This window comes from Danio aesculapii, chromosome 23, assembly GCF_903798145.1.
Source record: "Danio aesculapii chromosome 23, fDanAes4.1, whole genome shotgun sequence".
NCBI classification, from domain to species: Eukaryota; Metazoa; Chordata; class Actinopteri; order Cypriniformes; family Danionidae; genus Danio; species Danio aesculapii.
The window spans coordinates 23,934,036-23,961,904 of NC_079457.1; the positions used below are offsets into that span (position 1 = coordinate 23,934,036).

The following is a 27,869-nucleotide window of genomic DNA, read 5'->3' on the forward strand; positions in this document are numbered from 1 at the left end:
ATATATTGTAATTATAATCCAGACTCAACATCGAGTATAATGTGACTATAGCGAATGATCAAATTGCGATAACAATGCAGAAACAATATATTGTGCAGCCCTACTGTAAATGAACAGTTTTCTTTATTCTGTGATTTATGTTTTTGTTTCTTCATTTATTTATACTTTTGAATTGCATTATGGCAGTGGTAGGGAAACTATGGCTCGCAAGCCACATGTGGCTCTTTGACCAAAAATACGCTCTCCAGCTGTCTCCCTTCAATAATATCTTACAGTTTCAAAAATTATAACTGTCACAAGAAACAAGATTCCTATTGAAAATACAATTACAATTCAATTTTTATTTACATTTGTTTTACAGTAAAATGACTAAGAACTCAGTTTACAATAAAAGCTTATTTCGACCAATGGACGTGTGTGGCATTGTGGATAAACGTGTACAGCGTCACAATAATGAAGGGCAAATAACTTACTTTCCTATGGTAACCTCACACACATAAATTTAAACAACATTTATATATATATATACTCACACACACACACCCCGATGGCTCTTAAAAACAATGCATTTGTCAAAAAATTCTGAAATTGCTCTTTGCTGAAAAAAGGTTCCCGACCTCTGCACTATGGGATCTTAATTTTTTCTCCAACAACTTTTGATGTTGAAAACTTTGAAAAGATGACTTTTATTGACATTTTTATTAGTTTAAAGTGATATATTGTCCAGATTGTTGTTTTAAATTATGGTACAAAAACCTGGTAATAAACTGCCTGTACATTTTCTGTTAAAACTCTATTGTTTCTTAAACAATACATTGTTTCAAATGACTAAAATGTCACTATAAGTCGTTTTGTTAAACTGCAGTGTTGAATATTTGACATCAAAAGTCTAGAGAAAAGCGATCAAGTTCCCATAATGCAATTCTTAACTGTAAAAAATAGAAGAAACACGTGAATCATCAAATACAGATAGTGTTAAATAACTTATATTTCTTACAGTGTACAGTGGTGCTGCTGTGCAAATACTTGTTATTATAATTGCATCATGCTTCAGTAGACTCCATTAAGCTATTTTGCTCCTGCATTTTACACAATCAGCCTCTATTATTCCCTGCCCTGTGTAATTTATATTTTAGTCACGATGATCAGCACTAACTCAGACGATAAATTAATCTTTTGAAACAAACAGCATGATGCATTATTCATTTCCTTGTAGTTCACACACAAAGGCAAGCAATAAAGCTATTATTGTTGCACATGCTCATACAATTTCACTATTGACTAATTTGGCTGAGGGCTGGCATGGGCTAATGCTTTAATTACGATGGCGCCAATTTCTGTGCTCTCACTCTGAAAACACAAAGTCATCCAGTAGATAGCAGGAAACAATTTCATGTTCTTTGATTTTTGGATTTAAACTTAATTTGCGGCTCAAACCTCACCGCAAACTGACTGAAGGTGAATTTTCAGTTTGTTTGAAACTGCGCAATCATCATCCACTCTGACAGACCTGCAGACGAGTGACTGATCACAGGGTGAATATGTGCGAATTGTCACAATAATAATAATCCTCCTCTCCCTCCATGACTGATGAATGGCCACCCTCTGTCATTCCACATTCTGTTCATTTTCCCTGTCAATTTTCATTCGCTTTTCTCAGATGAGTCCAGACACTGGCAAAACAAAACAAAACAAAACAAAAACTGAATATATTTACTGAAGCGTGTTGATGCCACCAGGCAATTTAAATGCATTTTATTTCCCGTCTCAGCCTATATTAGTTTTTTGAATTACTTTGCTACTATAATTTGAGTCTCTATTTTGTATATTTACAGCTGTAGAGTTTGCCACTCTTGTACTTCTGTCCTTCAGTTCAAGCAAAAACAAAGCATTCACACTGGGCGACTGTGAAAATCCTATGTTATGTAATGATCGGCAGCTGAGAGAATCACAAACAAAAATACAACACTGTCTCTCTGAGCTTCCCAATATATTAAGGGTTCCTTGAATCTTTGAATATTTTAGAAATAGTGTTGAAACACAACCCATTCTGGTGGAAACAAGTAAGCATTATGTTCAACCCTAAACATAGATAATATGTTGATATGATGACACCTTACTAGTACCGGGTTGGACCCCCTTTTGCCTTCAGAACTGCTTTAATCCTTCGTGGTATAGATTCTGAAAGGTACTGAAAACATTCCTCAGACATTTTGGTCCATATTGACATGATAGCATCACACAGTTGCTGCAGATTTGTTGGCTGCACATCCATGATGTGAATCTCCCATTCCACCACATCCCAAAAGTGCTCTATTGGACTGAGGTCTGGTGACTGTGGAGGCCATTTGAGTACAATGAACTCATTGGTATGTTCAAGAGACCAATCTGAGATGATTCACACTTTATGACATGGCATTTTATCCTGCTAATGTACTAATGGGCCCAAAGTGTGGCAAGAAAACATCCCCCACAACAGTACACCCCACCACCATCCTGAACCACTGATACAAGGCAGGATGGATCCATGCTTTCATGTTGTTGACGCCAAATTCTGACCCTACCATCCGAATGTCACAGCAGAAATCGAGACTCATCAGACCAGGCAACGTTTTTCCAATCTTCTATTTACCAAATTCTGCTGCTGTAGCCAATCCACCTCAAGGTTGGACCGGTTGTGCGTTCAGATATACTTTTCTGCACACCTCGGTTGTAACAAGTGGTTATTTGAGTTACTGTTGCCTTTCTATCAGCTCAAACAAGTCTGGCCATTCTCCTCTGGCATTAACAAGGCATTTGTGCCAACAGAACTGCCACTCACTGGATATTTTGTCTTTTTCAACCATTCTCTGTAAACCCTAGAGGTGGTTGTGCGTGAAAATACCAGTAGATCAGCATGTTTCTGAAATACTCATACCACTGTCTGGCATCAACAACCATGCCACGTTCAAAGTCATTTAAATCACCTTTCTTCCCCATTTTGATACTCAGTTTGAACTGCAGCAGATCGTCTACATGCAGTGACCATGTCTACATGGCTAAAGGCATTTAGTTGCTCCCATGTGATAGGCTTATTAGAAATTTGCATTAATAAGCTGTTGGACAGGTGTACCTACTAACGTGGCCAGTGATTGTATATGCAACACACATGCATGCAACAATATCACAATCAGTGTGTTTTAGTTTAACACAATGAAGTACATGAACATCCTGTTTTGGTGCACTTTCTCATAATAACCATATGTTCGGTCAGTGGGTGGAGAGTAAATGGTCTTATGTGGTCTAATGTGGATCAAACACATTTGACTATATGAGTATTGACGCTCTGAAAGCAGTCCGATCAAATGTGTTTTCAAAATTGCCCAAAACACATTAGACATTGTTTATACATTAGGCATAATTATGATTGGATTGGTGAAAATGAATCTTAATTACAGTTGTAAACTGATCCTGAGGGAATCACAAACAACAAACATTAACACAGACTCTCTCAGCTTAATTTTTTTTTTCAGGTCACGGCCCTCTTAATATTGCACAAAGATATATAATATTGGTTAGCAAATAAAATTTTGCCTCGTTTATCTTCACATACACTTATATTTATCCATGTCGTTACAAAACCATGAGGCCTGTCCAGTGACATCTATAAACTAGCTGAATACTTGTGAAGGTATCAAGTGAACTTTCTGAAGTGAACTCACACTAAGCCTGAGGACAAACTGTGCTAGTCGCGATTATACTGTTGACTGATTAGATGCTTGCTCTCTCTCTCTCTCTCTCTCTCTCTCTCTCTCTCTCTCTCTCTCTCTCTTTCTCTCTTTCTCTCTCTCTCTCTTTCTCTCTCTCTCTCACTCTTGGCACAGAATTAAATCAGAAATTCTGCGTTGGTGTCACATGCTGCACATAGGAGTCAATGTTGATTTTCTCAGTTGGATTTAGACAATCTGTGAAAATCTTTACAGTAATAGAATATAGTGTGACTGCATGTCATGAGAAGACGCTAGATTTGTCATTCTTGTGAATAAAGGCTTCAATAAAATGCTGTTTATCAATTTAATACATTCACTGAACATCTTTTATTTTAGAATTTGATTACAGAACAGTTCTTGTCTTCATTTTATGGACAAAATGAATCTTTTTTTATTTATCTTTTTATGTTACATGACTATGTTCCTAAATTATTATATTTTACCATTCAAAAGTCTGAAAAATTTATACACTTTACTATTGTTGATTAAGGACAGTTTTACACTTAAAATGAGCTTAAATAACACAATTTTTTTAGGGTTTTTGGGGGGACAGCTTAATAGTTTTATGTTCAATCAACTTAAAATTGTAAAAACCATTATGTTAACTTTATCGATTTGCATTGGGACAACATGAAGGAATTGTGTGGAACCCAGCATTTTTTTTTACAGTGTAACCGATCAAAAGTGACAGCAAAGTAATTTATGTTACCAAATATTTTAGGTAACTGCTGCTCTTTTAAACAATCTATTAAAGAATCCTGAAAAGTAGAATGTGTCCAAAAAGATGAATTAGAAAAAAAAATAAAATTTTTAATGACAAAAACCATTATTAAATTAGTGAAAAAATGTAACTGGTGAAAATTTTGCACCACAATGACATTTTAAAACATAACAATTTTGCCTTTTTAAAGGATTTTAATCAAATAAATACAGCACTGCAGAACATTAAAGACCTCATTAGCAAAATCATTAACATTAGCAAAATATTAGCAAATCAGAATACAGTCTAAAAAATGCTGAGTTCTACACAATACATTCATGTTGTCTCAACACAAATCGATTTAGTTAACTTAACAAGCTTACGTTAATTGAAAATAAAACAATTAAGTTATCCCAAAATAATCTAAAAAAACTGTGTTGTTTCAGCTCATTTTAAATAAGTAGTTTGAACATGAAGCAAAACCATTTTTTGAGTGTATTTCACCCGAAAATTTATTTACTCGACCTTTACTTGCACAAATATGTTTCTTTTTTTTTGTTGGACACAAAAGTTATTTTGAAAATGTTGTAAACCGGTAACCATTGACTACTACAATTTTTATTTTCCCTTCTGTGGATGTTAATGGTTATCAGTTTCTAACATTATTCAAAATCTTCTTTTTGTCAACTGTAATCTTCTGTTGTGTTTAGTAGAAATAGAAACTCATAAAGGTTTAGAACCACTTCAGAATACAGTTACAGTTTTGGATGAAATAGCCTATTTTTATCAACATTAGAGACCTCATTAGCAAAATCATTAACATTAGCCAAATGTTAGCAAACCTTAAAGGGATAGTTCACCCGAAACAGAAAATTCTCTCATCATTTACTCACCCTTCACTCGCACAATCCTGTTTCTTTTTTCTGTTGAACACAAAACTAGTTATTTTGAAAAATGTTGTAAACCGGTAACCATTGACTTCTACAATACTTATTTTCTCTTGATGTCAATGGTTATCAGCTTCTAACATTATTAAAATCTTCTTTTTGTCAACAATCATCTTCTGTTGTACATTTTAATTTTTAGGTGACATAACCTCTGTAATGTTTTAAATCTTTAATATTTAATATCATTTATGAAAATAATTATTGACATTTCAGGCTGATGCCAAAATCACAATTTCATCTCATGAAAACAAAAGAGATAATACATGCAATTTATGCAATGACGCCTAAAGCACCACTAAAGGGTCTATTATTAGCAACTCTCCTCCAAAACAAATGCCTCCTAATCCATTTTCCTAACGTCATCTGTCCCTCAACTTCACGCTCTCATCAACATTCCTTCCATCTTTCTGTTAAAGCTCTCTCTCTCTCTCTCTCTAATCTCTCATTCCCCACCACTGTCGTTTATGCACAGATGAACACCCTCATGACTTGTGTTTACTGTCATTTTCAGATTGACAGGCATTGCGAGCCTGCATTTGCGAATCACAGCAAATTACGAATGGTAGACTAGCGAGAAATGGATGGAGATAAGAAGGGAAGGGCTATTTCAGAGAGCGAGTGTCTGGAATGCCAGCTGTTGACTCAACTCCCCCTCTTTCTCTCAGTATCTCTCTCTCTCTCTTTCCTATCTTTGAGTCTTTGTCAGAACCCCTTTCTCAACCTCGAGCCCTCATCACACAAAACTTTTCCGACCACAGAGCCCACGATAATTATAGCACACTGCCATCCTACAATTAACACACACACACATAGAAGTAAAAACTCTCAAGCTAGAGCCACCATATAAAAGCCAGCCAGACAGACAATACTCACAAGCAGGCAGACCCAGCTCATATAAACACTGAGAAAGCTGCTGAGTGGACTCATGGTGTTTTGAATAAGAACTCGATCACCGGTTCAATTTAAAGTTCTGACTGGATATCGATTTGAGAAAGCATCTAAACACTAATGAGCGCGAGCAATTCTTCTGCCTATCGATCGGAGCGCAGTTACCATCAGACGTCATCCTCCTCATCTTCATCCTCTACCTCTGCAAACCCATACATGGAGAAGAGCCGAGGACTCTTCGCTGACGACTTTGGATCTTTCATGTGTCCGAAGGATGCTTTGGGATTTCCAAGTGAGTGGAAAGCTATGCAGATCTTTATAGATCTGTATAACTTGGTCTTGGATGTGATTTATTGCTGTTTGTTTTCACGTTCTAGTTAGCTTTCTGCCTGTTAGAGGTTGTATAATATGTCAGCTGCATGAGGCCTGAAAATACATGCATTTATAATAGTATAAACATCATTATCACTCTATACTGTTATTTGTTAAAATGAAGCTTCAAAAGTAGTTTTGTAATCATATTATCATTCCAAGGATGTTAAAGGTCAACATTGACAATAATAACCCTTTTTAATGACTGTGCACCTGTAATAACTGATCATAAAAGAGCAGTAAATGAACACATTAGAATGATGTAGGAAGATACAAATAGATGGATAAATTATTAAAATATAAAATAATAATATTAAATAATTATTTATTAAATTGCATATTAAATGTTAAAATATATTCACATAAGAGTTATTTTAAATTGAAGTAATATAAATTAAATATTAATTAATTGAAATCTATGCACATAGAAGACAGTTATTTTAAATGGAAGTAATTTAATAAATTAAATAATAATGATTAAATAATTTAAATATATTCACATAAAAGACAGTTATTTTAAATTAAATATAATAAATTAAATATTAAATATTTAAAATATATTCACATAAAAGACAGTTATTTTAAATTGAATATAATAAATTAAATATTAAATATTTAAAATATATTCACATAGAAGACAGTTATTTTAAATTGAAGTAATATAATAAATTAAACATTAAATAATTAAATATATTCACATAGAAGACAGTTATTTTAACTTGAAGAAATATAATAAATTAAACATTAAATAATTAATATATATTCACTGAGAAGAGTTATTTTAAATTGAAGTAATTTAATAAATTAAATATTAAACAATTAAAATATTCACATATAAGAGTTATTTTAAAAAGAAGTAATATAATAAATAAAGAATTAAATAATTAAAATATATTCATATAGAAGAATTCTTTTAAATTGAAGTTATTTAATAAATTAAATATTAAACAATTTAAAAATTCACATAGAAGAGTTATTTTAAATTGAAGTAATATAATAAATTAAATATTAAATAATTAAAGTATATTCACGCAGTTATTTTAAATTGAAGTAAAATTTAACATTATTTATAATATTGTTTTTCTAAATAAATTCAGCTTTGTTTTAATCATTTTTGGGTTCTCCATAGAACGGAAAGTTTCTAAGTTATATATACACAGTGTAAAGAACACAAACATTTTTGCCATTTAAAAAACCTTTTATGGTTAAAGGTTCAACGTGGAAATGACAGTAGCAATCCTTTATTTTTTAAAGAAGTGCATGAGTGTTATGAAGCGGACAGGAGACAGAGGTAAGGAAACGTTAGGGTGTTTATTGAATGACAACAAGGAGCACATGAAGGATAGCCAGGAGGATCAGGAATGATGTTGGGGTCTTTTCCTCCGTGGCTGGGTAACAGGAATACACGAGGATGGACAGCACACACCAGATACAGCTGACAGAGGATGACACAGACTTGGAAGGACTGGAAGACAGGACGATTCGGGAGGACCAGGAAGACTAGGAGGAATACAAAGAGAACAGGTAAGTAAATCGTTTGTTTAGCTGAGGATGACTACGCTGAGTGGTCGCTCAGTTGTCCGCTTTCGTCGAGACGAGCCCGGACAATGAGCGACTGGAGTGCTGTGCTTTTATCTGGTGCTCGTGAATGTGATGCAGCTGTGTGCTCATTAGAAGTCAGGTGATGGTGATCTTCGTGAGTGGGGGTCGTGAGAGCCTGACCAATCCATGACAGTACCCCCCTCCCCAGGGCCCGCTCCTGAGGGCCGACACCTCCGACGCCGTGGTGGTCTCCCTCTGCCTCTAGGCGCTGGGAACTCAGGGTGGCTCTCATGAAACTCCACCATGAGACTAGGATCGAGAATATCAGCTCTGGGAACCCATGTCCTTTCTTCGGGGCCGTACCCTTCCCAGTCCACCAGGTACTCCAACTGGCCACCACGACGTCGGGAACGCAAGATCTCCTTCACTGCGTAGACGGCTCCTTCTTCTAGGAGCAGTGGAGGAGGGGGTTCCTCTTCGTGGTCAGGCTCTGTGGAGGGAAGAACAGGATCGTGATAGGGTTTCAGGAGTGATACGTGGAATGTAGGGTGAATACGGTAGTGAGAGGGTAATTGTAGTTTGTAGGTGACGGGGTTAACCTGTTCCACGATGGTGAAGGGACCAACAAATCGGGGACTTAACTTGCGAGAGGGCAGTCGCATGCGTATGTCCCGGGTGGATAGCCACACCTTTTGTCCGGGTGTGTATCTGGGTTCTTCAGACCTTCTTCTATCGGCGGTTACCTTGCTTCGACGGACTGCCCTCTGCAGATGTTGATGAGCCTCGTCCCAGACTCTCTCGCTCTCCCGGAACCAGTGATCCACTGCGGGGACATCAGATGGTTCGCCATCCCAGGGAAAGAGCGGTGGTTGGAAGCCCAGGACGCACTGGAATGGCGTGAGTCCGGTGGAGGGTTGCCGCAGTGAATTTTGGGCATATTCTGCCCAGCCCAAATACTGGCTCCAGGAGCTCTGGTGACCACTGCAGAAGGTCCTCAGGAACCGTCCCACCTCCTGAATCTTCCTCTCTGTCTGCCCGTTGGTTTGGGGATGATATCCAGAAGAGAGGCTGACGGCCACACCTAGGAGCTTGAAGAAGGCTTTCCATAGACGTGAGATGAACTGTGGACCTCTGTCCGACACAATATCTTCTGGAATACCAAATGACCTGAAGACTTGATTAAAGATATTGTCGGCTGTTTCAAAGGCTGTGGGAAGACCTTTCAGAGGGATTAGTTTGACAAACTTTGAGAATCTATCTACTATGACTAGAATACAGGTATTACCTTCTGACGAAGGGAGATCAGTGATAAAGTCCACTCCTAGGTGTGACCAGGGACGGTTCGGAATCGGCAAGGGATGGAGCTTTCCAGCGGGTAGATGACGTGGGCTCTTGGATTGGGCACAGTCCTTACAGCCCTGAACATATTGCCTCACATCCCTTGCCATGTTTGGCCACCAGAATCGTTGGGATACTAGCGAGAGAGTATTGTTGATCCCTGGATGTCCAGTGCCTAGCGAGGTATGTAAGGAGTGGATCAGATCTACCCGGTGTTCAGGTGGTATGAACTGCCGATGAGGAGGGCATCCCGGCGGAGCAGGGGCTTCCGGAGTGGCAACGACTGGAGGAGCGTTCCAGGTGATCGGACAAATGGAGATGTGTTCGGGAAGAATCTTCGTTGGGAGTTCTTGATAAACCGTCTATAAAAGTTAGCAAACCCAAGAAACCTCTGGAGCTCCTTAATGGAAGTGGGTTCTGACCAGGATAGAACAGCCTCAATTTTCTTCCCATCCATACGTATACCGGTTTGATCAATGATGTATCCCAAGAAATGAATCGACTTCTGGTGGAATGAGCATTTCTCCGCTTTGAGGTAGAGGTGATGTTCTCTCAATGTGTGTAGGACCTCCGCAACGTGTTGGCGATGTTCGGCCTCACTCCGGGAGTAAATGAGGATGTCATCTATGTACACCATTACAAAGTGGTGAAGAAACTCCCGGAGGACTTCATGAATGAAGTTTTGGAATACGGAGGGGGCGTTGACCAGACCGTAAGGCATGACCTCATATTCATAGTGGCCAGTAGGGGTCACGAATGCTGTCTTCCATTGGTCCCCCTCACGTATTCTTATCAGATTATACGCGCTGCGGAGGTCCAATTTAGTGAAGACTTTAGCTTCTCGGAGCTGTTCCAAAGCGGCTGGTACCAGAGGAAGGGGATATCGGTATTTTACTGTACCGTTATTTAGGACCCTGTAGTCGATGCATGGACGCAGCCCTCCGTCCTTCTTGGCCACAAAGAAGAAGCTTGAGGCGGCTGGTGATTTTGAGTGACGTATGTACCCCTGACTCAGAGCCTCCCTTATGTAATCTTCCATTGCCTGATTCTCTGGAAGCGAGAGCGGGTAGATCCTACCTCTTGGCAACTGGGCATCTGGAACTAGGTCGATCGCGCAGTCCCATGGCCGATGCGGCGGTAGCTGGGAAGCTCTCTTGGGGCAGAAGACATCATGAAAGGAGCTGTACTCCTTAGGAATGTGGATAGACTGCTTCTCAGGAGGGCTCTCGACCGATGTTGCAAACAAAGAAATGGGGTTCCGACCTTGAAGAGGGAGATTTGGAAAACAGGTAGGTGTACATCCAGATCCCCATTTCTTTATCTCTCCTGTGCCCCAAGAGATGATGGGATCGTGCTTCACCAGCCACGGGCGCCCTAGAATGATGTCCATATTTGCACCCTCCAGAACCAGAAATTGAATCCTCTCTTGATGTAACAGCCCCACTTGAAGAAGGATGTCTTCGCATTGTCGATGGATACGGGTCGAAGATCGAGTGCACTGGGTTATCGGTTGTATCTGGTATATATGCGAGGACGCCTCAGTACGGAGGTGGAGTTGACGACAGAGGGATTGGGAGATGAAGTTCCCTGCTGACCCGGAGTCGATGAGGGCTGTGACAAGGAGAGAAATAGAGGCAGTAGTTATTTGTACGGTGGTAGTAAGTGGTTTACATTGTTCAATATTCGTACTGAATACACTCACTGAAGTCCGAATGGGACGAAGGGGACACTCCATACGGGTGTGTCCACTGACACCGCAGTATAGACACAGACCCCGGGTCAGCCTCCTCTGTCGTTCCGCTGATGTCAGTCTTCCAGACTCTATTATCATGGGTTCTGGTTCTGGAGAGGCTGTTGACTCAGGCGATTGGAGGAGTGCAGACGAGGGGGTGATGGTGTCCTGTTGATAGGAACGGAGACGATCGGAACATCGGAGAGAATGTTGGATGAATCTCTCCAGACCCATTGTATCATCTAATGTGGCCAGCTGGATTCGGAGAGTGGGTTCCAAGCCGAGCCGGTACGTGGTCAACAACGATCTCTCATTCCATCCACTTGCAGCTGCTAGAGTGCGAAACCGGAGAGCATATTCCTGTGTAGATAGAGTACCTTGCTTTAGATGATACAGCTGCTCTCCAGCGGCTACTTCCCCATCAGAACGTCCAAACACCTCTTTGAAATACTCCGTGAAGGTAGTGATGGAATTCATGACCGGCCCGGCTTGGTTCCAGATCGTCTCAGCCCATTTAAGTGCAGGTCCAGAGAGTAGTGATACGATGTAGGCGATCTTTGACTTATCTGTGGGATATAGAGAAGGTTGCATTTCGAATATGAGGGAACATTGTAACAGAAAACCATTGCACTCCCCCGCTCCGCCTGAGTAGGGCGCTGGTCGGGCCATGGGACTGGAAGGAAGGGCCGAAGAAGAAACTGTGGAGGCGGAAGTGCTCGGTGCTGGTGGTGCGTTGGAAAGTGGAGCTGGTGGCTGTAGAATCCGCTTCAACTGGTCCACCAGCTCTTGAAAGTGATCGAGGGTGCTCATGTTGTCGTCGTTATGGGTCCGGGCTTCTGTTATGAAGCGGACAGGAGACAGAGGTAAGGAAACGTTAGGGTGTTTATTGAATGACAACAAGGAGCACATGAAGGATAGCCAGGAGGATCAGGAATGATGTTGGGGTCTTTTCCTCCGTGGCTGGGTAACAGGAATACACGAGGATGGACAGCACACACCAGATACAGCTGACAGAGGATGACACAGACTTGGAAGGACTGGAAGACAGGACGATTCGGGAGGACCAGGAAGACTAGGAGGAATACAAAGAGAACAGGTAAGTAAATCGTTTGTTTAGCTGAGGATGACTACGCTGAGTGGTCGCTCAGTTGTCCGCTTTCGTCGAGACGAGCCCGGACAATGAGCGACTGGAGTGCTGTGCTTTTATCTGGTGCTCGTGAATGTGATGCAGCTGTGTGCTCATTAGAAGTCAGGTGATGGTGATCTTCGTGAGTGGGGGTCGTGAGAGCCTGACCAATCCATGACAATGAGACGTATGAGATGTATTTAATATTCACAGTCGTATTCTCGTACGAGTAAAAAACAACTGAATAGTCAGATATGCTGTACAAGGGTACCTGGGGGGGCAGAGAAAGGGTAACTTGAGGAATGTTTTGGGCCAGAGTCAATGCTGTGACTTCATTGTTGGGGAATGACCTAACAGCGAGAGCACGGTCTGTTGCCAAGCGTGATATTGAGATTCACCAAGATTTCACACTTCATTAGAGAAGGATATTAATGCACAGGAATGCCCATTTGTGATATAGAAGTGCGTGTGTAACATAACAGAGTATACAGTGCATGACTCATTTTTGATTGAATTATTTGATATAATTATTTAACACAATTTAATGTCTATTTATTTTTTATTTCATCAAAACTGCATGAGACTTTTGGCACCCTTATACAATGACAGAAAAGGTTAAATGTTTAACTTATGCTATAAATATAGGCGGCTATAGGAAATTAATGGTAAATCACTCTGTCTTTGAGTCATATGTAGAAAAACCCAATCATTGGATTAAAGGGAATATTGTCCGTATATGGCTCAAATTTGAGTTGAAACATCACAGAATTTTTTTGTCATTGAAAAGGCCTGAAAAAAAGAGAAATGACATGAAATTTAGGTTTGAGCTTTAATTTTATTTAATAGTCTGTCTAATATTATGTAGTTGAGGTCAGAATTATTCGCTGCACTTTGAATGTTTTTTTCTTTTTTGAATGTTTCCCAAATAATGTTTAACAGAGCAAGGAAATTTTCACAGTATGTCTGATAATATTTTTTCTTACGGAGAAAGTCTTATTTGTTTTATTTTGGCTAGAATAAAAGCAGATTTTAATTTTTTAAAAACCATTTTAAGGTCAAAATTATTAGCCCCTTTAAGCAATTTTTTTGATAGTTTACAGAACAAACCATCATTATACAATAACTTACCTAATTACCCTAACTTTTCTAGTTAACCTAATTAATCTAGTTAAGCCTTTAAATGTCACTTTAAGCTGTTTAGAAGTGTCTTGAAAAATATCTAGTCAAATATTATGTAGTCAATCAGTTATTAGAAATGAGTTCTATGGTTCTATTGTTTACAGTTCACAACTTTCAAAGCAGCTTTCTATTGGTCAACATTGCAAATCTGCTTGACCAAAATCTGTGTTGTGAAATCTGTATGGGAAAATCATTGCAAAATTCACCATAGTTAGGATTCATATTGTACTCATTGCATCTCTATGCTGAACAGCTATAGATATGACCGTGGTTTTTACAGTGCAAACACTTGATTTTGTTTGAGTTTTTTCTTGTGTTTTTTTCTTTTTTCTTTCAGATTTGTTTCCAATATTATATTTCTGCCAGGGAACTAAAACAGATAAACTATTATTGTGTCATTATCATTGTTTATTTTTCTGTTATGTACAGAGATTTCAGATATATTATTCATTTCCCCTCCAATCATTTTTAATCATCACGTTACATTTTGGTAATTTTCCCTCCAAATAAAATTTGCCTAAAGCTGCACAGCATGACCTCTAAATAAATATGGGTGCTGTGACTTCTATTGGAGCTATATTTAGCATCCCTATACGAGAGAGTGGCATAACAGTGTTTAGTCACGCTGTTGCTTTCACTTTTACACATGAGCTTGAAAAAACATGTTTTGGCTCTTATTTAAATTTAAATGAACAAAGGGAGCCGTTTACATGTGTTACCAATTAGGCAATTACTGATGCATTTTGCATAAAGTTCCTGTTGCAGCGCGACAGTGGAAAATAAAACCGTATCTGTGCTGTCTGGCCTGGTTTGCATAATTGTTCAGCATTATAGTGGAAGAGCGGCTATTTACTTCCATAGTAAAATAAACAAATACTATGGAAGTCAATGGTTACTTGTTTCCAACATTTTTCAAAACATCTTCTTTTGTGTTTAACAGAACAACAAAACTCGATCTGGTTTGAAACAAGTTAAGTGTGTTTAAATGATGACAGAATTTTTTTTTTTTTTGTCATAACCATCTTTTTAAGGAAAATAAAACTGCTGAATTCTGCGATTGACCGATCAGATTTTTGAGAGCCATGTAATAATAAATCAGTTCTCACATTAGATTTTATGGTTTCCTTCAGACAGAACAGACACTGTTGGAAACATTAAGACTCTTGGAGACACATACCAGTTCACAGTGGATGTCCAAGACTTCTCGCCTGAGGATGTGATTGTCACCACCTCAAACAATCAGATTGAAGTTCATGCTGAAAAGGTAAACACAATCTGCACATCATAACTGTGAATTATTTTATACAATCGTTAGAATACCTTATTCTGTGTGTGCGTTTCATTCAACAGCTTGCTAGCGATGGGACAGTGATGAACACTTTCACCCATAAATGCCAGCTACCAGAAGATGTGGACCCCACCTCTGTGAAGTCCAGTTTAGGGGCCGATGGGACTCTGACTATAAAAGCACAGAGAAACACAGCTAAACTGGAGCACGGACAGACGTTCCGCACAGAGATCAAAATCTAGACCTTTGCCCTCCTGCTGTGTCTGTTTCACTGTGATAAATGACCTTGAAAATATAGCTACTTAGCCCTGCTTTGTCATTCCTCCATGACCTTCTCTCATTTCTGCTCATTAGACTTGGATGGAATTTAATCCTGTCACATGTATTCAAAACCTTCAAGACGAATGCACTGCTAACGTCATCTGCTAATGACATATCAGCTTACAGGACACAGTGGGCTCCAAAAGTCTGGAAGTACATTTAATCCATAATATAATTGAAACATTGAAAGATATCAGAATATATATGGCTATAGATATAGTACTTTGAGAACAAGGAAGAAGGATAGGTTGAATTTAGTTCACCCAAAAATGAAAATCCTGCCATCATTTTCTCATTTTTCACTTGTTTCAAACCTGATTAAGTTCTGTTGAACTCAAAATAAAATGTACCATGATGGAAAAAAAACCATGATTAACTTCCATGGTATTTTTTTGCTCCTACTATGGATGTCAATAACATTTTTTTTCAACATTCTTCAAAATATCTTGTGTTAAACAGAAAAAAATACTATCCTTTTCAAATTTAGCACCAATTAAAATTTTCAAATGTGTGACTTCAAAAAGATCCTCAGATAGATCTCTTCTATTGAAGCTTGAGATAATCTGGATTAGGACTGTGCAATATATCGTTACAGCATCGATAGCATCCGCAATAGTCACATAGCAAGATATGCAATGTTAAGTTGGGATTATAGTTAGCCAGAAACCACAGGTCAAAACACATCAGATTTGTAGAGTAACTGCAGAATTGAACCATAATAGAATGAAGTTTATTATCTGCATGTGTTTTGAGGTGGGTTATTAGCGCATGAATAATAAGAATAAGGATAATTTAATAAAGATTAGTTTTATTAAACAAATTATATGATGAAGTCTATGCCTGGGGGGCACAAACTTTTTTTTATGAAGGGCCAAAAACCAAACGTTATTGAGGCTAGTGAGCCATAGGTAAATATAGTTGCCATTGGTAATTTCCTTATTTATTCTCCCTAGAAAACCATGAATCACTTTTTATTTCACTTTAATATTTGCTCCATTGTGTTTATTTATGACTGTAGTTTGTTTATCGTATGTATAAAATAAATTAAATCAAAATATATTTATATTTCACTCCCTACAAAACCATCCTAATCAATCTAAATTAATAACTTTTCAAAAAGAGCAATTTAAGTCATCTGAGGAAATTTTATTTATATCTCAATGTATATCACAGACAAAAAAATATTGCAATGTCAAATTTTTCCAATATCGTGCAGCCTCAATCTGGATCACTTCAAATCCTGCTGGAGAACATGAACATCAGGTTTTACACAAAAACGTGAAGTTCATGCATCTCAAATTCAGCCAAGATTGTCTATTTTATTATCATCTGTCTACTTTTTATCACCCAGATTGGTGATAATGATGTAATGAGGAAGAAAACATTTAGTAGGCCCCTAGTAGATGTTCCAGACTTTTGGAGATCGTTCACTGAAAAAAATATGTCTGCAAAACTGTTGCAAACAATTTAATAGGGTTGAATTTAAACAAACAAATTAAATTGAGTAATGTTCAACTTAATTTGTTTGTTTAAATTCAAGGAATCATCTTTGAATAATTTTTTTCAGTGTTGTTTGATAAACAGTCAGAATGAATAATGCAACTCATTCCCAAATGGTACGAAACATATTCACTGAATGTGTTATTTTTATCAAAAGCTACATTTTCTAATCTTGTTGTGTTGTGTGATTAAAACACTACTTCAGAAAAATAAAATCACATTTGATGATTATTTTGAGCCAGTGATTTGAGTGTGAGTCAATGCTAGTCCGTCATTTGGTTCATGTCCACTTCCATCCATGAGCAAATGACAGGTACTCAATGTGTCTCTGAGTACTTCTTCTATAAATAGAGACTGCTGTTATTATTCAGTCTTATCATCTACTATTTTTGTGCTTAATGTCATCCCTCAACATGTCGCTGTCTGTGTGTACCAGATACCAATGCATGCAAATCACCACCTATTGCACATTTTAAGGCAGCTTATTTATTTTCAATTTTGTTCGATAATAATAATGATGATGATATATAAAAATATATACTTAAATTACTGTAAATGCATCTCAGCATTAAACTGGAAAGACATTAAAAATACAACCTGGTAAATACAGCCTGTGGTAATGTACAAAATGTACATTAATATGTAAAATTACTGAGGAAATGCAAACAATAACACAAGGTTACAAAAGGCACATAAAAGATAGATAATATAGATAATAAAGTAAATTAAAGTAATAAAATAAAAACTCTGACAATAAGACATATTTTGGTGTGTGTGTTTATTCATTTTAAACTTAAACTCACAACTAACGTGAAGAATGAAAAAATATTATAAAATGAAGTAAAAGGGGAGAAAATATCTATTCAATTGATCAAAAAACGAAGATCAGGTTATGAATTATTAAACAACACACTTGTGGTGGTTTTTAAATGCACAAAATTTCCCAATTCATAAGACAGTTTGTTCTATGGACATTCCCTCCCTTTGGTCTTATGATTAGATCACTGTGTTTAATAATAGCTAAAGCTCGCCGTCATGTGGCCAAAACAATTACAGAGACGTTCGCGCATGCGCAGTTGTGCTTCACTTCCAGCCATTCGCTCGGCCACTATCAATCGATCAGAGAGCAGAAGATGGCGGCGAGACGAGGCTGAGCGCTGAGATCGATCACCGAAACACTCGATTGGACGGACGAGCTGAACTCGGGGAAAGCTACAAACTTGTCCATTGTATAAGGTAAATAACTCCAAACACAACCCCGTCTACGGATAGTTTTAGGGATGTATTCTGATATGTCTCTGAAGAAAGGCGCAGCTAAAATAAGCAAAGAAAAGGCAGGATTACAGCCCGCCTCTGTCGGCGCCATCTTGATCCAGCAAGGCCAGGCACGCTGAATTAATCCCGGAGCTGAGACAAACAGAGAGAGTGAGGACTCATAATCAATCCACAAACATTCGTCAACCATGATCGTGTTGTGGAATTGCGCAGTTTCTCACTAATCACTTGACAAATTTACTTGCTTTACAGATAATCAGACATCATTGTGCTCGACGCGTCTCGGACTGATAACGATATATTGAATTACTGCAGGCCAAAAGTCCCGTGCGATCTCGAAATAATCATTTCAGTGTCTCACAGCAAAACACACGGACTGCCACTTAATGATGTTTGTTTATTAAAGTAAAAGCAGGACGTCTGCTGGATGATTAATGTACAGACGTGTAGAAATGTACAGACGTGTGGAAACGTATGTGTTTTAGAGTAACGTAATGCACTGTAGATGGATACTTTTGTGTTATGGTGAGGTCTTAGAAATCTTTTGTTTTGACAGGAATATAGGCTACATAAACAAACACACACAGAATTAGGTTTACTGTTAACCGCTGTTATCTTAACCGTTATAAATGCGATCTAATCATCAAAATTATATATATATATATATATATATATATATATATATATATATATATATATATATATATATATATATATATATATATATACACACCCATACAATTATTTCTTATAAAGTGGTATGTTTTACATGTGTGCCATTATTCTGATTATTGGTCAGACATTTGTAAAAATGTTTAACCAACCTCTGACCCCTGATTTGTTTAAATTCATGTTAAATAAAGTTTATTTATATAGTGCTTCTCACAAGGGCGTAGAATTGGCATGGACAGAGGGGACATGTCCCCACCACAATCCACCTACTACAGAAATGTCCCTACCAATAATTGAATACACTTCAAACAAAAAAAAATGCTGTGTCAACTCTTAACCTACTCATGCACCAAGTCAAGTTCGCTATTATTTCACCGTAATACTATTTCCCAAGGCAGTGCAGGATAAAAGATAAAACAGGATAAAAAATCAGGATAAAACAGTTCAATTGCCTCACACACCTCTCTAAATTTCTCTACATTCATACCTCCTCAAAGCCTGACTAAGTAAAATCACGTAAATTGACTTTTGCAGCATGGGATGGGATTGTTATTTGTATTATTAAATGTTTATTTGATATTATTAAGTACTTTAATTATATTTTTAAAACATGCATGCGCTCTAGAGATGTATGTCCCCACCAATGTCAAGAGCGAATCTACACCCTTGGCTTCTCACAATAAATTGCAGACACAACTGTAAATGTACAGTTTTAGAATAATAATATTATGCAGGTACTAAATGAAGGTATTCATGTGCAAATTAACATAGAAGTGACTACATGAGTGCAGTGATTAAAAAATTAAATAAAATCTGAAAATAACAGTCCAAACTGTGATGTTTTGTTTGTGAGCCTCAACAATGGTGAAATTAATTCCCCCCTCATTTTCTTTTATGATTAGATAAATTGCCCAAAGTGCCATACACTGTCAGTTATGGACTTTCCATGGCATAGTGGGAAAGTCCTTGGGCAACTGAATGAACAGCGTCAGCTGGGTCTTCTTTGTGACTGCACCTTTGTGGTGGATGGCGTAGACTTCAAGGCCCACAAAGCTGTGCTTGCAGCCTGTAGCTCTTACTTCCGCACTCTCTTTCTGGACCAGAAGGATGTTGTTCATCTTGATATCAGCAATGCTGCAGGTAGGCCTGCATTCCAATAGAGACACTGAATTAATGGGATATATCACCCAAAACTCAAAGTTCTGTCACAATGTAATAATAAATAGTCATTTCTTTCTTTTGTCGAGCATAAAAGTACTAAATATGTGCCTATTTACCTTTATTTTATGGACGTTAAAAATACTGAAACATTTCTCAGCATATATTGTGCTATAATGAAAATCTGGATATACATAGGCATGTCTAAGTTATAAGAGTTCAGTATATGGAAATGGCGTTTGCTTGTTCTCATGAAAAATCCGTGAGTGTAAATCCTGGAAAAACTAGGCCAGTCAGGACAGTACACTGACTCTGATTATCCCTATGGGATCAATAATATGTGCACAGCAACGTTTGGTCACAATATTTCTAGTGAGATTAAAACAATGATCATTCCCCTTGTTTTTAAATTTATCTTATCTTGTGTTAAACTTATTCTGTATCCAGGACTCTTATTTTGATAACGGGGGATTTTTAAGAAAGAGTAAGCAGTTCTGTAAAGCAGGCAGCCATACATGACCATGGATTCTCATCTCTTTACAGCTTGTCAGAATGCAAAATGTAGGATATACAGGTTATAAACTTATTTAGTGCCATCAAGAAAACCACATGAATATTGTGAAATTTACTGGATATTTTTGTAATGAGGCAACAAACACATTTACACTGCAGAATATAATTGTTTAAGAGAGTTTTGGGTGATTTTATCCCTCTACACTGATCTTTTCTGGTTATTGTGTTAAATTAATTGTTATGGTTTCTATACTTTTTCAATTAGTCATTGTTTTCTGTTATTGTCTAACGTTTGAATCTTCTTATCAGGTCTTGAGCAGGTCCTCGAGTTTATGTACACCGCAAAGTTAACTCTGAACGCTCAGAACATAGAGGACGTTCTTGCTGTCGCTACTTTCCTTCAAATGCAAGAAATTGTCAATGCTTGTTCAGCTTTTCAGTCTTTGACCGTCTCGTCTGCACCCAAACCTGGTAAGTCCAGACTCTTATAAGCCATAATTGAAAGAGTGTACTGTCATCATTATGTCTTGCACTCCTTTATTTCTCATTTGTGTTCATGTGCGTAGTAGTAACTGAGCCTGTGGAGGAACAAACAAAATCTGTGAAGAAACCTGAGGAGCCGGAGAGTAAATTAGTGACTCAAAAAGCAGTTCCTGAAGAAAAAGCAGCTCAATCAGAGTCAAAAACAGCAGAAACCCACGAGACTGTGAGTAACGTGACTGAGAAGCAAAACACAAAGACCCTGAGAGCGGTCAGCAAAATTAGTGGACCAATGAAAACAAGACAGAAAGATTCCAAGAGTGAAAGTGAGGCAGAAAGAGCCACAAAGGAGCTCCCGCAATTCCAGGATGACCCTTCTGATGCAGACTACACTCCTAGTTAGTGCCAATTCTGTTCTCTAAGTGCTTTTTTGATAATGTTGAGCAACTTCTCAGTAATTTTCATGACACTTTACTGCTCTTACAGAACTCTCTCAGAGGATGGTGCCTAAACGATCTCTTGTCAGCACAAGGAGAAGCAAGTCAAAATATGCAACTGTTCACATGGCTGCACAAGGTAATTCTGTCTTGTATAGCAATTGATAAAACAGTTGGTATTTAGCTCACATTTGTAAGGTTAAGGCAAGACACTGCAGACGAATAAGGTGAATAAATACTGTAATTTTGTCACATTTTTAAAAGTAATTAAATTGATATAATCAGGCAAGTTATTTATGGAAAATCCCTCTGTAAAACTTTCACAATATATAAAAATAAAACTGAAGTTTTGTTTACGTGACAACTGCTGAAGTGGATGTTTATGTCTCACTGAAGGAAAAAAAAAACAAATTTTTTTGATAAAACGACTATACATTAACTACACATAATACATTAAATATATGCATTATCATAAATAAAAACAGATAAATAAAGTGTGATGCTTAAAAGAAAAAAAAGTAACGCTTAAAAGTGCAGAGGTTGTTTTCTGAACATTAGAATAAAAAAAGAAAAAAGAAACTGTCTCACCTTCAGTCTCTTACCTGTTTATGTTTTTTGCTAATAGAAAATGATGAAGAAAGTGTGTCTAAAGCTGAGAGCATGGTAGAGGAAGAGAATGTAGACGATGAAGGAGAAGAACTGGAGGACGAGCAGACAGACGGAGAAGAGGAGATGGAGACAGAAGATGGAGAAATGATGGATTCAGAGGATAGGAAGTTTGCGATCGGTGCCGAGCGTACTGAGTCTAGATCATATGGATCCATTACACACAAATGTGAGGTACGGGATTCTGTTATTTTGTAATCCTTATTATAAAACAGTTAGTTCCAGACCCTGATTTTGATTCATGTTCAAAGCTGTTGTAAATTACTCTACAAACACACACCTGTGACCTCATTACACCAATATTTACTGTGCTGCTGCAAATGTGTGTTGCTTGGCAACAAACTGATCTCAGAAGTACATTTCTTGGTAGGCAAATAATTTTTTTCAATATCATTACATTTTTGTTGCTCTAGATTATATATGTTATAAATATATTAATATAAATAATATTAATATAGACGACGCAGTGGTGCAGTAGGTAGTGCTGTCGCCACACAGCAAGAAGGTCGCTGGTTCGAGCCTCGGCTGGGTCAGTTGGCTTTTCTGTGTGGAGTTTGCATGTTCTCCCTGCGTTCGCGTGGGTTTCCTCCGGGTGTTCCAGTTTCCCCCACAGTCCAAAGACATGTGGTACAGGTGAATTGGGTAGGCCAAATTGCCCGTAGTGTATGTGTGTGTGTGAATAAGTGTGTATGTGTTATGTGAAAGGGCATCCGCTGCATAAAACATATGCTGGATAAGTTGGTGGTTAATTCCGCTGTGGCGACCCCAGATTATTAAAGGGACTAAGCCGAAAAGAAAATGAATATATGAATGATATTAATATATTATTTATTAAAAAGTATTTTAAAAACTATTTTCATGGAATAACAATTTTATAAAACAGTAAGTATTTTAACATAAATACTTATGTTAAAAACATGTTAATCTGTTTTAAAAAAATCTTTACATAGAATCTTAGAAAAAAAATATTCAAAAGATTTCTGAAGGATTGTGTGACGATAAAGACTGCATTAATTATGCTGAAAATTCAGATTTGAATCACAGGAATAATTTACATTTTATTTACATATTAAAAGAAAGGTAACAATGTTTTATTATATTTTTAAGTGAGCAAACACAGCCTTAGTGGACTTAAGAGACGTCTTTCAAAAACATTTTAAAAATGTGAAAATCCCCAAAGTAGTATTAATATATTAAAAATATTTGTGTGTATTATTAGATTTTGAAATTATGAAAATATGCTTTTTTAATGTTCATCTATGGAAAGAATTCAGAGGCTACGTTAAAATATTCAGCTTGCAAATGCTAATATTTGCTTTGTTCTGTAGTAAGGCATTTAGAGTAAGGCATTTAGATTTGTAAATGTTAGTAATTAAAAATCCACCAAAGTTTATTCCATCAAAAACATATTTAAATAAAATGATGAAGTTGAAACACTGGTATTGTGTCGTCTGAAATGAAGATAAACTTGTCTGAAAACAGCATGTTTTAAATAATTTTATGCCAATTTTTGGTATTTTTAATTTGTGAGAAATTCTATCAGTAGTTTACAGAATAAAACTAAAAGTATGCCCTACTTAAACTTAAATAAAATTTGTAAACTTGTTTCAATAATTCTCAAATGATCTCTTCAATTTTTTTCCTATACCTGTATATTTGTCCTGTAAGATTTGCTAGTTTTTTTTAATCATATTTTAATAATGGTATTCTGCTTCTTGCAGGACTGTGGAAAGAAGTTTACACACACAGGCAACTTTAAGCGTCACATGCGCATTCATACAGGAGAGAAACCATTCACCTGCAGAGACTGTAACAAAGCCTTCTCAGACCCAGCGGCCTGCAAAGCTCACGAGAAAACACACAGGTCAGCACTAGACTTCCACTATCTACCTTTTTCCCCATGATGCTATTGAGTTTCATTTCATAGTCAATTAAAGGTTGTAATTTCCAGTTTGAAGAACTTTCATTTAAGGTTGTGCAACAAGTAATCCATATAATTTGTGAAAACGGAGTGTACGTTTTGTGTTTTGCTTCTTATCCGTCTTGAAAACAATGTAAAGTGTGGTATTTAAACATGTTGTTAACATCACATCCACATCTGTGGCCAAAGCTCTTTTCATTTCACCATGTTTTGATTATTGTCCTCTAGGTGATTTTTTTTCTTCATTTTCTCATAATTACATTATATTTTGGGGGGTTATTCATGGTATGCTGAAAGTTATTTAAGTCTAATAAGTTTCCTTTTAAATATATTTAATGGATGAATTGTGAGGAAATTAATAACGCTTGACTATTTTCAACTTACTGATTGTTTATAGCTGCTCCTATAATTCACTCAAAATATCATGGGGCATGGGAAAAAGGTGGATACATAAAACCATATTTACAGCACTGTGCAGTTTTATCACACACGTTCCTATGCAATAATAATAATAATAAAAAAATAAAAATAAAATAAAAAAAAAAAAAAAATAATAATAATAATAATAATTTCTGTTCCTGCAGTCCTGTAAAGCCTTACTGTTGCTCCACATGTGGAAAGAGTTACAGACAGATCAGTCTGCTAAACCTGCACAGAAAGCGGCACACGGATGAGGCGAGATACAGCTGTGAGGACTGTGGAAAACTCTTCACCACTTCTGGAACATGAAGCGTCATCAGCTGGTGCACAGCGGAGAAAAACCCTACCACTGCGACCACTGCGACCGGGCCTTTTCTGACCCCACTGCGAAGATGAGGCACCTGGAGACTCACGACACAGACAAAGGGCACAAATGTCAACACTGTGACAAGAAATTCAACCAGGTGAGAGATCAGTTTAAACTGACGATAAACGTAAACCTGGTTGACTTTATAGATATTGTTATAAAAGCCTTCAGAGGTATAATAACATCATAATATTCATATAAGACATAAATGTTACACCAATTTCGGTCAGTGTTTTTTTTCTTATAATAAATATAAAAAATAAATAATATTTGTTTTTTTTTATTCTATTCTGTTAGAAAACATTAGTTTGATTGAATTTGACTTATACTTTTACTTTTTGTCTTCAATAAGTTCTGTAGTTTAGAACCTGTCTATACACACACGGCTTTCTGATGCTACCTAGTGCACTTAAGTTAGCGAGAAATGTAGAGGGTTTTTTTTCTCCCATTCGCCGTGCGGTATCAAACATTCCATTAAAACTACACTCTTCCAGCAGCTCTCGCATACAATATCTCGTTTGTCTCGTGGGAGGGCATGCATGAAATGTTCCTGGATAAAAGTGAAAGTGCCAAACTGCAGTTAAAGTCGAAAAATTAATAATTTGGCAAATAATTTGATAACTGATATCCATGTAAACACAGTCACACTCTTTCTCCCCTGCGTCTGTGTTTGTTTTGCCTCTGAAAATCAGCGTGTGCTCAAATGAAAACTCCCATTTTATGCAGAACCTTCCCTCTTTTCCCTCCTCCAACACTCCCACCTAAACAGAGCTGGACAACACCCCACTTTCCTGACTTTTTTCAAGCTAGAGGTGTGAAAACACCCTGCTAAGACAGGGGGGTTTCGTGTCCCTTTAAAGAAATGTATCATGTTTTCCACACAGTATATCTGGATTTAACATTGATAATGTGACTTCAGACACCTCATGGGGAACTGAAGACTGGAGTAGTGATGCTAAAAATTCAGCTTTGCCATTATAGCAGTAAATTAATGCAGTGTACAATATATAAAAAAGCAATTTTAATAATGTAATGTTATAATGTTACTTAATACTGTCTTTCTAATCTAACCAATGTAACCCTTGTAACATTATAATACATTTACTTAATAGTTTAGTAATGTAATTTAAATAAACTACAACATTATATTATATTATATTTATAATTATATTATATTTATAATTATATTATATTTATAAATATATTATTTATATTTATATATTATATTATATTTATAATTATATATTTTATAATTATATTTATAATTATATTATATTTATAATTATATTATATTTATAATATATTATATTATTTTATATTATATTATATTATATTTATAATTATATTATTATTTATATTATATTATATTATATTATATATATTATATTATATATATTATATTATATTATATTATTATTATTTTATATTATTATTATTTATATTATATTATAATTATATTATATTATATTTATATTATATATATTATATATAATTATAATTATATTATATTTATTATATGTATTATTTATTTTATATTATATTATATATTATATTTATAATTATATTATATTTTATAATTATATTATATATATTATATTATATTATATTCTTTTATATTATATTATTTATAATTATATATTTATTATATTAATTTATATTATATTATATTATATTATATTATATTATATTATATTATATATATTATATATTATATTATAATTATATTATTATATATATTATTTATATTATATATTATATTATATTATATTATATTATATTATATTATTTATTATATTATTATATTTTATATTATATATATTATATTATATTATATTTATATTATATTATATATATTATTATATTTATTTATAATTATATTATATTATATTATATTATTTTATATTATATTATATTATATTTATAATTATATTATATTATATATATTATATTATATTTATATATTATATTATATTATATTATTTTATTATTATTTATATTATATTATATTTAATTATATTATATTATATTTATTATATTATATTATATATTTATATTATATTATTTAATATATTATTTATTTATATTTATTAATTATATTTATAATTATTATATTTATAATATATTATATTATATTATATTATATTATATTATATTATATTATATTATTATATTATTATAATTATATTATATTATATTATATTATATTATATTATATTATATTTATTATATATATTATTTTATATTATATTATATATATTATATTTTATAATTATATTATATTTATAATTATATTATATTTATATTATATTATATTATTTTATATTATATTTATAAATTATTATATTATATTATATTATATTATGTTATATTATATATATTTATAATTATAGTTAATTATATTTATATTATATTTATAATTATATTATATTATATTATAGTATATAAAAACATTTTTTTTTTTATTACTGTTTAGGTGGGTAACCTGAAAGCACATCTAAAGATCACCATTGCGGATGGCCACTGAAGTGTAAGGAGGTGGGAAACAGTTCACCACCTCAGGTGAGATTCACACATCCAGATGAGGCATGGTTTTTTTGCACCCATATGTGCATTTATGGGAAGAATTTAATGTGTGTCCATCATCTCTTCACAGGCAACCTGAAGAGACACTTGCGTGTGCACAGTGTGAGAAGCCATTCATCTGTATGCACTGCCAGAGAGCCTTCGCCGACCCCGGTGCCCTGCAGAGACACGTCCGCATCCACACAGGTATATATTTATGTCAATATTACACCATAAAACTTTATTTTAGACATTTGAGATATTCAGAAATACAATAAGTTGTGATAATGAACACGCCTGATATTGTTATCATGGGCACTTCAAAATACAGTAATATTATTTATTATTTGACCTTTTGAGTGCTTTTTAAGAAGAATGGCCGTGGTGTTCTTCACAGAACAAAATGCTTGTTTACTTAATCTACAGGGTTCATACGGTCATGGAAAACCTGGAAAAGTCATGGAATTTTGACATGGCATTTTCCAGGCCTGGCAAAGTTTTGGAAAAAACAGAAAACCCCTCAAAGTTTTAGATAACTCATGAAATTACATTTACATGAGTCATTTAGCAGACATTTTTGTCCAAGCGATTGTAAGCTGCGATCAAACTAGAGCTTGTGCTTGCGAAATTCTGCCGTACGGCGCTGCGAAAAGGGGTGGGTTTAAACAACATGATTAGATGTTATTAAAACTGAGTGATTGCTCCGTATTTTAAAT

At 35.5% G+C, this 27,869-nt stretch overlaps 2 protein-coding genes across 2 annotated transcripts in view; both read left to right on the forward strand.

Annotated features, from left to right (window-relative positions):
- Positions 1–6,141: 6,141 nt before the first annotated feature.
- Positions 6,142–16,913, forward strand: hspb7 (heat shock protein family, member 7 (cardiovascular)). Its single transcript, XM_056449687.1, has 3 exons — positions 6,142–6,576; positions 14,704–14,837; positions 14,924–16,913. Exons 1-3 carry the CDS (start codon positions 6,405–6,407, stop codon positions 15,101–15,103), a joined length of 486 nt encoding a protein of 161 aa, XP_056305662.1. The 5' UTR covers positions 6,142–6,404; the 3' UTR covers positions 15,104–16,913.
- A 2,626-nt stretch (positions 16,914–19,539) lies between these two features.
- Positions 19,540–27,869, forward strand: part of zbtb17 (zinc finger and BTB domain containing 17) — a 16,320-nt gene continuing 7,990 nt past the window's right edge. The window contains 13 exon segments of the mRNA XM_056449678.1: positions 19,540–19,769; positions 20,610–20,771; positions 20,867–21,178; positions 21,267–21,356; positions 21,843–22,057; positions 23,605–23,747; positions 24,389–24,522; positions 24,525–24,688; positions 27,065–27,104; positions 27,107–27,133; positions 27,136–27,150; positions 27,245–27,274; positions 27,277–27,360. Coding sequence (XP_056305653.1) covers positions 19,565–19,769; positions 20,610–20,771; positions 20,867–21,178; positions 21,267–21,356; positions 21,843–22,057; positions 23,605–23,747; positions 24,389–24,522; positions 24,525–24,688; positions 27,065–27,104; positions 27,107–27,133; positions 27,136–27,150; positions 27,245–27,274; positions 27,277–27,360 — 1,621 coding nt within the window. The 5' untranslated portion in view covers positions 19,540–19,564.